Below are 16,923 nucleotides of genomic sequence, written 5' to 3' on the forward strand. Positions count from 1 at the left end.
TCATAAATGCAAAGGTTGGTTTGACATGATAGTGTTTTACTGGGCATGGCCCTATAGGACATCGTATGCCTTGAATTCCTCTAAAATTTGAACAGACCTATCCACCCATTATAGGAGATACAATGTAATGGTGACTGCAAACCATGGTGCAATTCTGAATTTTTCACTTTAACAGTGTATTGCCAAAGTTGAGAGAAGGTATAAGCTTTGCATAGTGCTCTCAGTGCTAACAGACAAGCAACACTGTGTGAAATAATCACAAAAGTCGCTGTGGGACGTACAATCAATGTATCCGTAAGGACAATGCGGTGAAATCTGATGTCAATGGGCTACGGCAGCAGACGAAGGATGCAAGTACCTTTGCTAAAACCACAGCACCACCTGCACTGCCTCTTCTGGGCTTGTGACTGTATCGGTTGGCCCCTACATGACTGTGGCCTGATCAGATGACACCGGATTTCAGTTGGTGAGAGAGTGCAGACACCATGAAGCCACGGAATCAAGTTGTCAACAAGGCACTGTGCACACTGCCGGTGGCTCGATAATGGTGTGGGCTGCGTTTACAAGAGAACCAATTGTAGACTGCAAATCGTGATGTTCGGTTACATGGAGATCCTGTGCAGCCGTTCATGGCCGTCATGTTTCTAAACAACAATAGAGTTTTTACGAAAGACAATGTGCCACGTGACTTGGCCACAACTGTTTGTGATTGGTTTGAGTGCTCTGAAGACCATTCTGGACAATTTGAGTAAATTATTTGGTCGCCCGTCAAATATTTATGATAGATAATCGAGCGGTGAGTTCGTGTACAAAATTCTGCTATAGAGGCAGCACGGCTCAATATTCCTACAGGGTACTTCCAACGACTTGTCGAGTCGGTGCCACGTGAAGTTGCTACACTACACCGGGCAAAAGGAGCTCCTATGTGATACAAGGAGGTATCCCGTGACTTCTGTCACCTCAAGGTATACTGTATTGTCAGTCCACAAGTCTGCCCAAGAATGCCACCCTGTTATATATGAAAAGTAAATTACACACAGTAATGTTACTGTAAGACATTGTTACTCGGTTGATTAATCAAACAGTTTTTGGTGGCAAAATGGCCAACGAAAACCTACTGTACAGCAGAAAATGAAGGGCAGTTCCACCTGTTTGCTCCGGACGACTGGGCGGCGGCCTCTGACGCCTCCTGAGATGCTGCAGCGCCGCCCCCGCGGCGCTTGTCGTCGCCGCGCGCCTTCACCGGGTGCAGGCGCAGCGTCACCCTGGTGCCGCCTCCGCTGGCAGCGCCGGCCGCCCCTCCCGCCGCCTTGCCACCCTCGGCGGGCGCCCTGCCGCTTCCTCCTCCTCCCGCCGCTGCCCCACCCCCGCCGCCCACGGCCGCCGCCGCCACCTGCGCCGAGCCGCCGCCCTGTCCAGTGGCGCCGCCCGCCGGCTGCTGCGGCGGTGTCCTGCGCATCTCACAGGGGGCACTGGTGTCGCCCTGGCCCGCGCCCGCCTGTTCGCCTGCCACGGCAGCCTCGCCGCCTCCTGAGGACAGGACAGGACCGGACCAGTCCGGGCTGCCGCTCTGGTCTCCCGCCACATCGCAGTCGCGGCCGCTCCTCCGCCCCGCCCCGCCCCGCCCTACCTCAGCTCGCCACTGCGCTGCCGCACTGCGTCCGCTGCCGTCCCTGATTGGTCCTCTCCGACCAATAGCAGCGCGTCCTGCTCCCTTCTACCCGACAGGACGCTCGTAGGCGCCGGTCGATGCTACCCTTCTCAGTCGTGGATGTGCGTTTAGTCAGTACGACGTGATCAACAATGTTATCGAATATCTTCGTAGACTGAAGGAAATTGTATCCACCCGCAAATGTTTTTAAAACTCTTATTCTATTGGTTAATCTACTCCGCAAAGATACGCCCATCTTCAGACGGCTACATATACATTTCATAGAGACATCGTTATTTTATTACTTTTCTGTCGTTCCTAATTTGCTTCAAAACCTCTATGAATTTCTTACAGCGTCTATGTCTTGCGAATTTCCTGTGGCAGTGCAGCTTAGGAATGTTTGTGCTTTTAGAGGTACTTTATACGAAATGGCTAAAGTCAGTTAAAAATGTAATATACGTGCTACACATATGATGTCAGAAAGTGAATGAGATACAGCTCATACTTGATCCACAGACAGACTGGTGTATCAATTTTTATGGAAACATTTAAAGCCTGAAAGTAAATGGTAACAGCTAACAGCCCTTGCATATCACACAATTTTTTGCGTAACAGTATACACAGTGTCGTGCGTTTGCTTCACGATAAGTAATTACCACAATCTTTTTTTTCTTCTCGTTTAACAACCTGCTGCCGCAGTATCCATAGTTTTGATTAAAATATTCCAAAGACAAATGTGTTTGACTTACACCAGAACATTACTTTTTAGCCCCAAGTGACAGCGTGTGAAGTATGGTGGAAAAAATGCTAAGTTTCCATTCATGATAAACAAAAAAGTGTGTTTTATTCCCTACTTCGGGCTAAGCATGTTTTCACTGAGATCGGACAATCAAAGAATGGCACAGACGTTAAGTTGGCATATCTGATTTATTTCCTGTATACTCCGGTAATTAACATAAGTATATACACACATTTGCTTTTTAATCATTTGGCGACTTCCATCATCACCACCACCACCATAAGTGGCAGTAATCGTAGAACATTAGCAGTTACAGCATGGTAATTAGGGCTTTCCAAAACCATTTGTGGATTATTACGGCGTCTTTCAATGTTTAATTGAATAACAGCTGACGATTTATCTTCCATTGGTAAATGTGGTCTCTTTAGTTTAGTTGACCTAAGCGGTCGTCCATCTACACAGACGCAGATTACTTTCCAGGATCACTGAAGCCCCGTAAATTCCAGAAACAACCACGTTTTCAGTAGAGCACGTAATTGCAGCCACTATTAGGTACCGAAAGGCTATGAGTAGTACCTTACCCTTTGTACAGGTACCTGGGACGTAAAATATTTTAATAATTGTGTACCGTCTTCAGTTGCCATTTCTTCTTCTTCTTCCTAACTCAGTTTTCACGGACTAGGTTAAACTTTCAAGAGCTACAATTGCTTCAGTTTTTCCTCTTCATAAAACTTCAGAATAATTGTCTTGTGACTCGGTGAAAAATATTTTGTGGCTCAACGGAGGTAAACAACTTAAAGAGATTTAACTCCTAATAAAACGTTACACAGTTCTCGAAAAGTGGTGGTGGATGGAAAAGGAACTATATCTGAATTACTGAAGTACTTTTATTCTGACAAATATCTGCTACAGACTGGTTAGGATGACGAAATGTCTTAACGATGCAGGTATTAACGACGCATAGGCCAGTTCATACTCGAGTGACATTTATAGACATTACAACACGTAGAGGATTGAAAAAGTGCAGTTGTCATATCCAATTAGCCGCCATCTGCGGCTGGAAAACTATTAATGGCTAAATAAATGACAACTCGAGCAAAAAAAGTGACTGCTTTCTGTCTCCTCAATAATTATGGTTAAATAGAGGGATGCGATATATTTGCTGTGGCAACTGTTGACATACAGATAAAAGAATTCACAAAAAGATTGGCAGCTCACCCGTTTCAAGTCGACTGTCACTGCATTTAAATACCATTCGTTATTTTATTTACAAATAGCTGGTAAAATTCAACTGGTCTGTTACTCATTTACTCTATTTTATCGGACATAAAGGAATACCAGCGGAAAAATGTTACTGTCTGAGCATAGAAAAGGCGAATATGCTCCTGTTTAAAACACTGACTGAAAAGTGGGGCACCAGCTAATTCATTCTACCTGCTTCAGCACCTTTAAAAACATCTCCAAAAATCTGGACATGTGGACTTATTTGCGCTCAGTTCCACAAGTTCCCGTAACTGTAACTCGATCACACCCACGAGTCACTCACACCCACCCGCTCCCACTTGCCCATTCCCACTCACTCATTCAGTCCAACTCATCGCTTTGTGTCCCTGTGTCACAGCCACTGTCCCCTTCGTTCTGTCCTACTACTACTGTGCCCTCTCACTCTCACTGGCTCTCTCACACTGCTAATATCTCACTCTTTCCTTCCTGTTGCCGCTGTCTCTTCTCACTATCTCTCTTCTTCCTCATTGTCATTCACTCTGTCTCTCATTATCACTGGCTCTCACCCACTTCCACTTTCTCTTTATTCCTCTCCCACTAGCACAATCTCATTCACTCTTTTCCTAGCAGTGTTCTGTCACCGTCAAGTATTTTCCAGTGCCACTGTATTCCTCTTTTTCTCTCATACTGCCATAGTTTCCTTCTTTCTTTCTATACCACAACTAGTGTGTCTTTTTAAAGGTGCTGAGGAATTTAGTATGATGCAACTGGTACTCCACTTTCCAGTCAGTCTTTTAAAAATTAACGTATTCGCCTTTTTTGTGCTGGTAGAAGATTTTTCTGCTGATTCCCTTCTTTTTCCTGCCACGGCAGGGCATGTCCTAATAGAAAAAAAAACTTTACAGGTTAGTAAAATTTTGATAGTTTACTTAGGTGAAACTGAAATGACGCAAAACATTACAAGTCGGGCCGGAGTTTGTGTACACAGAACCTCTGCATGTGTTTCAGCACTTCAAGAGTTCCCAGAATCCTTCTGATGATCACGGAGACACTTTGCTGCATCCAGAATGAGATTTTCACTTTGCAGCTGAGTGTGCGCTGATATGAAACTTCCTGGCAGATTAAAACTGTGTGCCCGACCGAGACACGAACTCGGGACCTTTGCCTTTCGCGGGCAAGCGCTCTACCTTTCTTTCAGGAGTGCTAGTTCTGCAAGGTTCGCAGGAGAGCTTCTGTAAAGTTTGGAAGGTAGGTGACGAGATACTGGCAGAAATAAAGCTGTGAGGACCGGGCGTGAGTCTTGCTTCGGTAGCTCAGATGGTAGAGCACTTGCCCGCGAAAGGCAAAGGTCCCAAGTTCGAGTCTCGGTCGGGCACACAGTTTTAATCTGCCAGGAAGATTCACTTTGTTGCATATTTCTCCGTGCTACGTCGCTTTGTAAACTACCCTTTCGCCTCTTACCGAATATTACGTGCGTATTTTATGTGTATCAGTAGGGTAAATTTGAACCTCTGACTCACGTTAACGGCTAAAGCATCAAAAAAAATTTCAAGGTTGTCACCGCAAAAATTACAATCGTTTGTTGTGCGAAGCTGTCTTGGAAACTGCGGCTCGATTTAGGTACAATAAAACCAAGTTTTGGTGGTGTTTCTCGATAACGGATAAACATTGAAAACTGGAAGGTTGCACTTCTACATAAACGGTTAGAGATCGACGATATAAAGTTAAAAGTCGAGCAATTTGCTGCGGTTATTTATCATTTAGATTTCGTCTCGCCGGAATTCACGCAGCGGTTTTTTTTTTTTTTTTTGGTCGGAAACGGATAAATATATCATTAAAACTGTCAAGGTTGTTCGAGATCGGCATCTTAGGAATAAATCGTAAAAGCGTCAGCCATCTGCTGTGCATAACCGTCTTGGAATACGCGGCTCGATTTTGGTACGAAAAAAAAACTGCAAAAGAAACTTTGTTGGGGGTTTCTACGGAACCGCCAATGACCTAACAAAGCCGCTATAAGCGTCTTGGAAGGCCCACTGTAGATCATATCGAATGCAAAAGGAACCAAACGATTTGTTGCATTTGCCTAAGTAGGAGGAGGTGTGTAATATTCATACTTCGGCCATATACTGTAGGGTAGTGATACTAAGACGACCCTTCCGTTGGGTATAGAAATGGTCCTTAGCCTAAGGGCTATCCAAAACACGTTTCTGTCACCAAGGGAGCCAGAGGTATAAGCCATGGAAGAACCCCGTTTTTATGCGCGGTGTTTTGGAATATATTATTAAGTAGCGCATGCTGCCTTATAAGGTTCTGCAGAGGTCTTTTCGCTCCGTTAGAAACGCTATTGTTAATGATGAACTTTAACCCTTTAAGTGACAAAATGTCTTATCCACCATTACAATGAAATACATGTCAATACGTACTCTTTGGGAACTGTAGCCAATGAAACTGCTCAAATTGTCATATACTAGCTGCGAAACCCGGTACTGCTTGAGCATTTATTTATTCCAGTCTTGTATTAGTCCATTTCTTCCTCCATCCTCTCTCTGTTAATCCCCCCCCCCCCTCTCTCTCTCTCTCTCTCTCTCTCTCTCTCTCTCTCTCTCTCTCTCTCTCTCTCTCTCTCCCTGTCTCCGACTTCGCCCTCTCACTTCTCATCTCTTCCTCCCCTATCTTTCTGATAATGTCCCACCGCACGTATTCCCGTACATCTACATCGTACTCCGCAAGCCGCCTAATAATGGTGTGTGGCGGAGGGTACTTTCGGTACCACTACCTGATCCCTCCAACCCTGTTCCACCCGCGAATAGTGCGTGGGAAGAATGACTGTCGGTAAGCCTCTGTATTGGCTCTAATTTCTCGAATTTTCTCTTCGTAGTTATTACGCGAGATGTATGTGGTGGGAAGTAACATATTGTCTGATTCCTCCTGAAAAGTACTGTCCCAAAATTTCAATAGTAAATCTCTCTGTGATGCACAACGCCTCTCTTGTAACGTTTGCCATTGGAGTTTGTTTAGCATCTCCGTAACGTTCTCTCGCCCACTAAACGATCCCGTGACGAAACGCGCCGCTCTTCATTGGAACCTCTCCATCTCCTCTATCAGTCCTACCTGATAGGGATCCAGATACAAACAACTGCATCATCTGCAAATAGCCTTAAAGAACACGACACTTTCTAAATGGTTCAAATGGCTCTGAGCACTACGGGACTTAACATCTATGGTCTTCAGTCCCCTAGAACTTAGAATTATTTAAACCTAACTAACCTAAGGACATCACACAACACCCAGTCATCACGAGGCAGAGAAAATCCCTGACCCCGCCGGGAATCGAACCCGGGAGCTGGAAGCGAGAACGCTACCGCACGACCGACACCTTCTACTGGATCATTTATATGTATTGTAAATAGCCCTGTGGTACACCGGATATTACCTTTACACCTGTCGATTTAGTTCCGTTAAGAGCGACGTGTTGAGTTCTGTCTGCAATGAAGTCTTGAATCTAATCGCAGATCTGCTACGATACTCCGTAAGCTCGTCTTTTTTTCATTGAACGGCAGTGCGGGGCGGTGTCAAATGCCTTAATGAAATCAAGGAACACGGCATTCAACCTGAGCGCCGTTGTCCACTGTGCTGTGGATCTCATGGAGGAACAGAGCGAGCTGAGTTTCGCAGGATCTCTGTTTGCGGAATCCATGTTGATTTTTATAGAGGAGATGTTCATTTTTCAATAATAATAATTCAAGAGCGTAAAATGTGTTCCATAATTCTACAACAGATTGACGTCAACGATATAGGTCTATAATTGTGTGGATCTGTCTCACGGCCTTCCTTAAAAGCGGGAATGACCTGCGCTTTTTTCCAGTCGTTAGGTACCTCTCGTTGCTCAAGCGATCTACTATAAATTGCTGGTAGAAGGAGAACAAATTCTTTAGCATAATCTTGATAGAATCTTACAAGTATCTCATCTGGTCTTGCCACTACTCAGCTATTGTAGCTGCTTTTCAATCCCGTGATCAGTTATCTCAATATCTGCCATTTCGACATTCGCACAACGATTGAAAGGAGGGACAGTGTTACGATCTTCTGCGGTGAAACAACTTCGGAAGACCGAATTCAGTATTTCGGCCTTCTCTCTGTTATCTTCCGTTTCGGTGACTGTGTGGTCGCTGAGAGAATGAATAGATGATTTTGACCCACTTACTGATTTTACATACAACCAAAATCTCTTAGGGTTTTTACTCAGGTCGGTTGACAACGTCTTACTTTCAAAATCATTGAACGCTTCTCTCATTGCTCTCCTTACGCTCATTTCCGCTTCGTTCAGCTTTTGTTTGTCAGCTAGGTTTTTACTTCCCTTGAATCTGAGACGAAGTGCTCTTTGTTTACGTAGCGCTTTTCTAACGCGGCTGTTAAACCGTAGTGGATCTTTCCCATCCCTTAAAACCTTACTCGAAACATACTTGTCTAGGGCATATTGAACGATGCCTTTGAATTTTTTCCATTTGTTTTCCACATCTTCGTCCTCATCGCCGAATATTTGATGTTTGATGCTGACTGCTGAGATATTCTGAAATTTGTATGCTGTCACCCTTGCTGAGAGAATATACCTGCAGAAAACGTCGGACGTGCAAGGCAAGTCAGATATCAGGCGTTATCAACCCTTCCCCCCCCCCCATATATATATATATATATGGGAGACAGATCGTCTCTACCTCCCCCCCCCCCCCCCCCAGAGCTTCCTTCCAGATCAGAAGTGATATGGTTACGAAGTTTTATTTTACATTTTCTGTCGTCTCGTTGACACTGTAGGCATATACCATCGGAAGCAAGGAGAGGATGTTGTTTTGTGGCCGGTGTCCTCTTTCTATGCCACCTGCACGCATGTATTAACAGAGGTTTTTATTAACATAAACAGGATGCTCCTTAACTCCATGTGTTGTGGTACAAGCTCGCTGTAATTGTCCACGTTAGCCTCACTGCTGGTGAAGTACAAGTCCGCTGTGTACACTACTATGGTGGCTATATGCTGCCCTACAGTGAGACTCTGATTGCTCCTGCGTCTGATGACTCGACTCTCTCTGCAACTGGGCTGCTACTGATGACTCGACTCTGTGACTCACTGGGTGACTGACTGGGCCCTCCGGTCTGCGGCGGCGATTTAAATACTGGTAGTCGAGACGGCGTTGGTGGCGTGTTGCTTGCAAGGTTTTCTTTGGCCTCTTTTCTGATAGGCTCACTTGCTCCGGTGTCTACTATCGATCTTCTCGCAGCCTCTTTGTCGATTGGAGTGCTGGCGACAGATTACACCAACACAATACGTAAGCCCGGCATGAGTTATCAGGTCATAAATATCAGGAGCACAAAATCCGTGCTGATGAAGATTGAAAAATCTGCAGGAAATTAGCAATGTCAATTTCTGTTAGTATACATATATCCTTGGGAGGAATATATTTCGCAAAGGGCTTGGGTTCATAACCAGTCTTAGACTATGCATATAAATCCACAATTGCAGCCACTTCAGTGCCAGAGAAACGCTTTTTCAAACACAGGCAAACAGTCTACCCCGCCTGCTGCATCCATACTACATGTGTGTACGCGACATTCACCCACTGGTCCACTCGACGCTGTGTTACCCAGACTCCCAGTAGTAATGGAAACTGTAGAAATAGTAGCTACACTATCTGCATCAGTCTTTTCCAAATTCTGAATGTTCTACGTGCTCTTCTGCAACCTCTTCCCAGCAGTTCATTGCACAATAAGCCAGAACTTCATCTGTCGTGGAACTATGTCACTTCCATGAGGTCATTTTTACAGATCTAAAGGAAATATCCCGAATGTCTGTATGATGCCTTTAACTATAAAAACAAACCAAAAACGAGTAAATAATATTCCTATTAGATTCAAGTGTGTGCATAAACTGCTTTCATCATGTTGCAGTTTGTCAGTAATCATCCTTCAAGAGCACTGTCAGCAAAACTCCATAGTTATTATAAAAATGGCTGTATGTACATATGTAAGTTTGTTCCACATCTCCTAAATCACTGGACTGATTTCAAACAAACTTGGTACACATATCACTTACTCTCTGGAAAGAACCACTGTAGAGTTAAGAACCACCTACCTAACAAATTGGTGAGGTGGGGGTGTAAAAGCGAATACCCACACTCTTTAGTCATCCGGTTACTGAGAGAGAAAGCACTTAAGACTTTAAATCAACATCATACACAATTCCAAACTTTTACGAAACTTTTTATCGCTGACGATCCTCGTAAAATGCTGAAAAGAAAAAAAAGTGTTTCACTTACTACATTTTCGATGTTCAAGCACTAAAACTGCCGCACGAAGAATGACGTTTTGTATATGTGGTGTCTGTTCTTTTGGATATAAGCTTCAATGAGGGCAACCCCCACGGGTGAATCTTCCAGCACCAAAGAACTTACAATAGTGCAGTTAAAACGGCATTTGTCAATGCCAGCACTAGCAACATTCTCCATCAAAACTGGATGGATTGTAGCAAAGAAGGAAGGTATCTGACATTTGTGTGAAGCATAACTCTGATACATTACTGGTCCAAGAAAGGTACAAAGCACAAAACGACTGACGTGCGTGGGTGACTGGAAGGAAGCTTGCCTTAGAGAGACTGAATCAGGAATATGGGAGGGCAATTTTCATAAAATAGGACAGTGATGTAGTGTCTGCAGATATGAACTGAGTAGACTACATATCCTAACAGTAGAAATTCAATCTTTTACCATTACATCTGTCTAAAAGTCACCAAACAGCCTATAAATATTTACAGAAACTTGCAATTTTGAATCTCAGCTAACAAAGTTGGTCGTGAGTGACTTTGTCATGGTATTTCTTGGGGATATAGGGAGACACACAAACGGCAAATACCTAGTAGACTGAGCTGAATGCATTTGTTTAAAATTAATACATGGTCCAAAATTGTCCTATTTGTTTAACAGCAGACAATGGAGGACTGATTTCAACCCGGATAACATTTTTGAATCAGAACATACGAACACAACACTGACCTCTTACATGTACTGCAGAAGTAGTTGTTAAATCAGGAAAAGTTGCATCCAGAAGACGTGTCAGCTTCGAAAAAGCTCGGTTGGATCAATTTTCTCAAAACTTCGATGATGTACTCAGTCCTGATCCAGAAAATTATGGAGATTTTGAGGAGCTACTAAAGAGTATCTCCCGTAAACATATTGCAAGAGAATGCGGAACTGTGTACTTACCTGGACTTGATAAAGACTCAAAATTATTCCATAAGAGGTACGAACCGTTTTCTAAAAGGATCTGTTCTCAGAAGAGACAATACATACAGGAGAACAACTTATCCCAGGCGCCGGCCGAAGTGGCCGAGCGGTTCTAGGCGCTTCCGTCTGGAACAGCGCGACCACTACGGTCGCAGGTTCGAATCCTGCATCGGGCATGGATGTGTGTGATTTTCTTAGGTTAGATAGGTTTAAGTAGTTCTAAGTTCTAGGGGACTGATGACCTCAGATGTTGTCCCATAGTGCTCAGAGCCATTTGAACCATTTTTTTTAAATCCCAGGCATATAGACATCACGAATAGAAAATTGGCGTAATGTCCTCGGAAGTTTTGATACGAAACGTAGTAATCAACAAAATCATTGAGAAACCTTAACAGTAATCCTAAGTTTCATCGTTGGTGTCAGCAGTGTCACCCTTGAACAAACAGCACACCAGCTGATCTTCAATGGCAAAATCGCAAAAAAAAAAAAATTAACAAAACTCGAACGATGTGAAGATGAGAGAATGAACATCTTGGCACTCTACTCACATATGAAAAACTGAGGACTGCTATTCATCAGATGAAAAGTAATAACAAAATATTAGGTTTGGATAACATGAGATCGGAGCAACCCTATACCCATCAACTGTATTCTGCAAATGCTGAACACTTGTGTTGCTAGAATAATGATCCCGAAGGTCTGGCGCAAGGCAAAAGTGGCGGCGTTGATTAAATCAGGCAAAGAACAGAATTCAATATAATTGTGGTCGTATAAGTATCAACCTTGTCGCGAACACGCTGCTCTAATTCATAAAGAATTCTCTGTTTGCAGCCCCCATCATTTTAAATGGACAACGACTTTCGTTAAACGTATCTATCTGGAGTACTTTCCATGACACTTAAGTTCCTTCCTGCCTCTCACCCATATGTAGCCAATGATTTATTAATCATGTTATCGTACTAAAAGTCAAATGCTAATGTAACAATTATAGAGTATGCATTTAACATAAAAAATAGACATTCTTGATCTAACGTTCGTGGTATACTAATACATAAGACCGATAAACTTCAACTATAAAGTCTTTATCTGCAACTTACTTTTCGAATGACGAATTTGGGGAAAAGCCTCATTGTATCGTCGGGTTAATGCAGTATTTATGCCCTTCCCGTTCTATTCGTAGTAGCCTCACAAACGCTTTCACTACGCCCTATTTTTTCACTCAGGGGATCACTAAGACCCACCGCTAGGCCCTGTGCTCTTTTTAAGTAACAGTGCGTTGTCCTCAAGACGGCGGGTGTTCGTCGTCAGAGACATGAAGGCAGCCTTGCCTGCGGCTATCGAGCGTGCAGGGTGCAGTCAACTGCTAGCAGTGGCTCAGGCTGCTGGCCTCGCGTGTAGGGTGCAAGCAGAGCTCGCAATCTGCACCATTGTTACCAAAGTTGATTGGGGTCCTTTGGCGTGAAGCCGAGTGGAGGGTCCGAACCAAAGGATTCGTTGATTCTGTGACAGTCTTGGCTGCACATTTCTAGACCTGCGTTGTGGGTTGGGCATTTGTAGGACTCCCCTTGATAGGTCAGGGGAGTACTGCACAAAGGAAGCAACTACTCGGGTAGCACAGTACTTGTGGAGCGTACATGAGGGTTTTTTAGGCTAGGCGGTAGTTTCAGGTACTCTGATGGACACCAAGCAGCAAGGGATGTCAGACCGCGTACAGAGTAAAGACACTTCAACTGCCAAAATTGTAGCCGTAAATTGTCGAAGTATTCGTAACAATGATCCCCAATTTACTGTCCTCCAGGAAAGGTCTAGCGCTTAAATTATTCTTGGGATCGAGAGCTGGCTGAAACATTACATGGAAAGCTCTGACATATTTAGCGATTCATGGAACATATATGGGAAAGACAGATTAGAATTTATACGAGAGGGAGTGTTTATTGCAGTTGACAAAAATATTGTGTCTATTGAGATCGAAGTTGAGTGTGACAGTGAAGTTATCTGGTCGCGTATAACGGGAGTACGTGGAGCCAAGCTAATTGTTGGATGCTCTTACAGGCCACCCGATTCTGCAGTGACAGTTCTAGAGTCATTCAAAGAAAGTCTGCGATCAGTAGCGTGTTAATACCCAGACCATGCAATAGTAGTTAGAGGCGACTTTAACCTACCGAATATAGACTTGGATGTCCATGGATTCACTGCACGATGTACCGACAGACAGTCGTACTTTTGAACACGTTTACTGAAAATTGTCTTGAGCAGCTAGTTCCGCAGCCCATAGGCAAGGGAAATGTCTTAGACCTTGTAGCTGCAAATAAGCCTGAGCTTATCGAAAGCGTCAATATAGAAACGGCGAATGGCGATCTTGATGTCATTATAGCAACTATGGTTACGAAAAATAATAAAACAGTTTAAAAGGCTAGGATAGTGTTGCTGCTGGAAAGAGCAGATAAACCGCTGTTAGTGTCTCAGACAGTGAACTGACATCACTTAGTTCCAGTAAGATGGACGTAGAGGAACTATGGGCGAAGTTTAAGCAGACTATAATGGTTCAAATGGCTCTGAGCACTATGAGACTTAACTTCTGAGGTAATCAGTCCCCTAGAACTTAGAACTACTTAATCCTAACTAACCTGAGGACATCATACACATCCATGCCCGAGGCAGGATTCGAACCTGCGACCGTAGCGGTCGCTCGGTTCCAGACTGAGGCGCCTAGAACCACTCGGCCACTAAGCAGACTGTAAATCGTGGTCTGGAGAATTATGTGCTAGTAAGTGGATTAAGGGCGGAGAAGACCCACCATGCTTTAATAGAGAGATTCGGAAAATGTTGACGAAGCAGAGGTTGTTGCACTCTCGGTTCAAAAAAGAACGCGCAAATGACGACAATCTTGAAAATGAATCAGTGAGTTTCTTAAGATGTTTCGATGGTATAATTAAATAAAAATAGTAACATATAGAACTGAACCAAATTGTTAAGATAAATAACCTCTGTACAAAAGCACATCATACTCTGTGGAAGACCTATAATGTTATCCATGTTGACTACTTGAAGGAACATCTTTGTTGTCTGTGTAAGATATTTTCTATGTTTAAAGTGTACAGCAAGTTGTGTGTGATGTTTGGTGTGTGTGAGACTCTGCACAAATCGACCGTAAGAAAACTGTAACTACAAATTCTTCTAAATTTTGCCAGTACTTCACAAAAAGATCGACAACCAAATCGCGTATTTCTTATATATTGCAGTAAAGTCAACGAAATGCAGCAGACTCACACATCGACAACATCAAACAGAAATGGTATACCAAACACAAAAAAGCCTTTTGAAAATGGAAATCATTTCCCGAAACGCGTCGAGTGAAAAGTAAAATAAAGAAAATCGTGACTGGTAGCAGAAGAATTATTATAATTACGAACGACTTAAATTGGAAGGAACACACTGAAAATGTTGTGGGGAAGGCTAAGCGAAGACTGCGTTTTATTGGCAGGACACTTAGAAAATGTATCAGATCTGCTAAAGAGACCACCTACACTACGCTTGTTCGTCCTCTTTTAGAAAACTGCTGAAAGAAGGGCAGCACGTTTTGTATTACCGCGAAATAGAGGAGAGAATGTAACTGAAATTATACAGGATTTGGGACGGGCATCGTTAAAACAAAGGCATTTTTGTTTGCGGAGGAATCTTCTCACGAAATTCCAATCACCAACTTTCTCCTCCGAATGAAAATATTTTGTTGACGTCGATCTACATAGGGAGAAACGATCACCATGATAAACTAAGGAAATCAGAGCTCGCACGGAAAGATATAGGTGTTCGTTCTTTCCGCGCGATATACGAGATTGGAATAATAGAGAATTGTGAACGCGGTTCCATGAACCCTCTGCCAGGCACTTAAATGTGATTTGCAGAGTATCCATGTAGATGGCAGGGAAGGAAAATGGTCGACTTAGGTTTCGTGGGAGAATTTTAGGAAAGGTTTACCTGTGAATGAGACCGCATATAGGACGCTGATGCAACCTATTCTTGAGTGCTGCTCGAGTGTTTGGAATCCCCACCGGGACTGATTAAAGAAAGACATTGAAGCTATTCAGATGCTTGCTGCTATATTTTTTTTATCAGTAGGTTCGATCAACACGCGACTGTTACGGAGATGCTTCGTAAGCCCAAATAGGAATAACTGTAGGCAAAACGACGTTGTGTGTACAAATTGCAGATAGCAGCAATCGACCGCTTATCGCTTGGAATCCCCAATTCAATCAGATGAATAGCATGCTGTGTGTGAAAATATGGCTACAGGGCTGTGACCCGTTTGTGTAGTTTTGTTTCGTATCGCTTTGCACACCTTGCGTTAGAATTGTAGTTATTCAGGGAACAATAATCACTCTCAGAAGTAAATCTAAACCTAAAGTTGCCAGTTATATTACAGAGAAATGCAAATATAAACACATTGACGTCCACAGATATTAGTGTTTTTATACTCGTGCTGAAGATATAGAAATTCATGGGGAGGTAAGAGTAATAGTCGAGATGTAATGGGCTCCTTACCGTGATTTTGAGTTATTTATGAACCAACTATAGACATTACAGTTGTCTTCTAAAAAGAGTTACGTATTGTGGTATTGAGTGGATATCTTAAATTAAATATTTATGGCAAACCTATTTTCGACAGCTATACTCCAGTACCTTATTTCACACAGTCTACCTCACCTTCACAAGATTCACAACAAAGTTACGGAAATCAGTAGAGCTGCTGTTGACAACATTTCTATAAACAAAATTGAGATTGCAAACCCACTGTGTAAATATCTGCATTTAAATTACAGGACTAATGTATGAAAGAGAAATTGAGGGCTAATAAATAAAAGAGAAATTAAGGACTACTAAATGAAAAAAAGAATTGTATTAGTACACTGAAAAGATGAACGAATCACACTTGTCGTCTTTATGAGGTCTATTTTTTCTGCAGAGTTCCCAAAAGAAGCCTTAAAACACGTGATTTATTAAACAATTCCCGTTGTTTAAACTCAGTTTTTGCTAGTATACGTGGGGATAGATAGATCAACTGCCACTGCTGCTAAAAGTAACGGTTCATTTTCCATAGCAGAAGCTCTCGGTGTAGTGGCGTTCATAGTACTGGTTGAAATTACTTGATAAATTGCTGTGTGTGTGTGTGTGTGTGTGTGTGTGTGTGTGTGCGCGCGCGCGCGCGCGCGCGCGCGTCGAAGCTAGCGATCGACAGCTGGCGATATAGCCAACGATCCCTCGCTCGTGCGTGGGGGCCCTACGATCTTGTAAGTGGTTGTGGTAAGGGGGACGGGGAACTGCGAGAACAGTTGCCATACAGTATAAACTGTGTGTTTGTGTGTGTTTGTGTGTGTGTGTTTTTTGAGGCAGAGTAACTGACGGCGCGCAGATATCCGGGCTTAATCATCCATTATCTGAGAATGAGAGCACTTAGATACTTCCAACAAAATTTACATATAATTTCAAGCCATTATGAAACTCTTTCTCTCGGTGTCCGCCGCCCCCCCCCCCCCCCCCCGCTCTCGCACAATGATTGATGAATGGAAAAAAAATTTATCGCTGTTCATGCAGTCAACCTTCAGCATGACGCATGACGTTTTAATTTACTACGTCTTTACTTCTAACTCTGTTCGCAACAGAGTTTCCAACAGTGTCTGCATATATCACTGAATGGGCCTGCAAAATTATGTTTCTGTAGGACACATATTCAGCAGATATGACTTCGTAAACATTTCTCTGTGACAGAGAAAAAACCAAAACACTAAACGCCGTTTACCAAAACTGTTTCACTGAGGAAGTTTCTCCTTTATATCGTCGCAAGCACGACAAAATGACAAACATCGAAATAAGTCACCAGTGGCTACAATGGCAACGAAAAAGTTAAACAAAGGAAAGGGTACTGGACCTGAAGGGATACCAGTCACAAAGTATGCGAAAGCACTTGCCCCTCTTCAAGCAGCAGTATACCGCAGTCCTACCGGGAGCGATGTGTTGCTAATGATAAGAAAAAACGACAG

General features: G+C 43.3%; 1 protein-coding gene across 3 annotated transcripts in view; it reads right to left on the bottom strand.

The window, feature by feature from the left end:
- Positions 1-16,923, bottom strand: part of LOC126266593 (ankyrin repeat domain-containing protein 11-like) — a 323,390-nt gene that overhangs the window by 60,257 nt on the left and 246,210 nt on the right. For 2 of the 3 annotated variants that reach the window (XM_049970906.1, XM_049970908.1), the window contains one exon: positions 1,119-1,530. In XM_049970906.1, coding sequence (XP_049826863.1) covers positions 1,119-1,530 — 412 coding nt within the window. The remainder of the gene's footprint in view (positions 1-1,118; positions 1,531-16,923) is intronic. The other variant, XM_049970907.1, reaches the window with a different exon arrangement.

Source organism: Schistocerca gregaria, chromosome 4 (assembly GCF_023897955.1).
Source record: "Schistocerca gregaria isolate iqSchGreg1 chromosome 4, iqSchGreg1.2, whole genome shotgun sequence".
Lineage (NCBI taxonomy): Eukaryota > Metazoa > Arthropoda > Insecta > Orthoptera > Acrididae > Schistocerca > Schistocerca gregaria.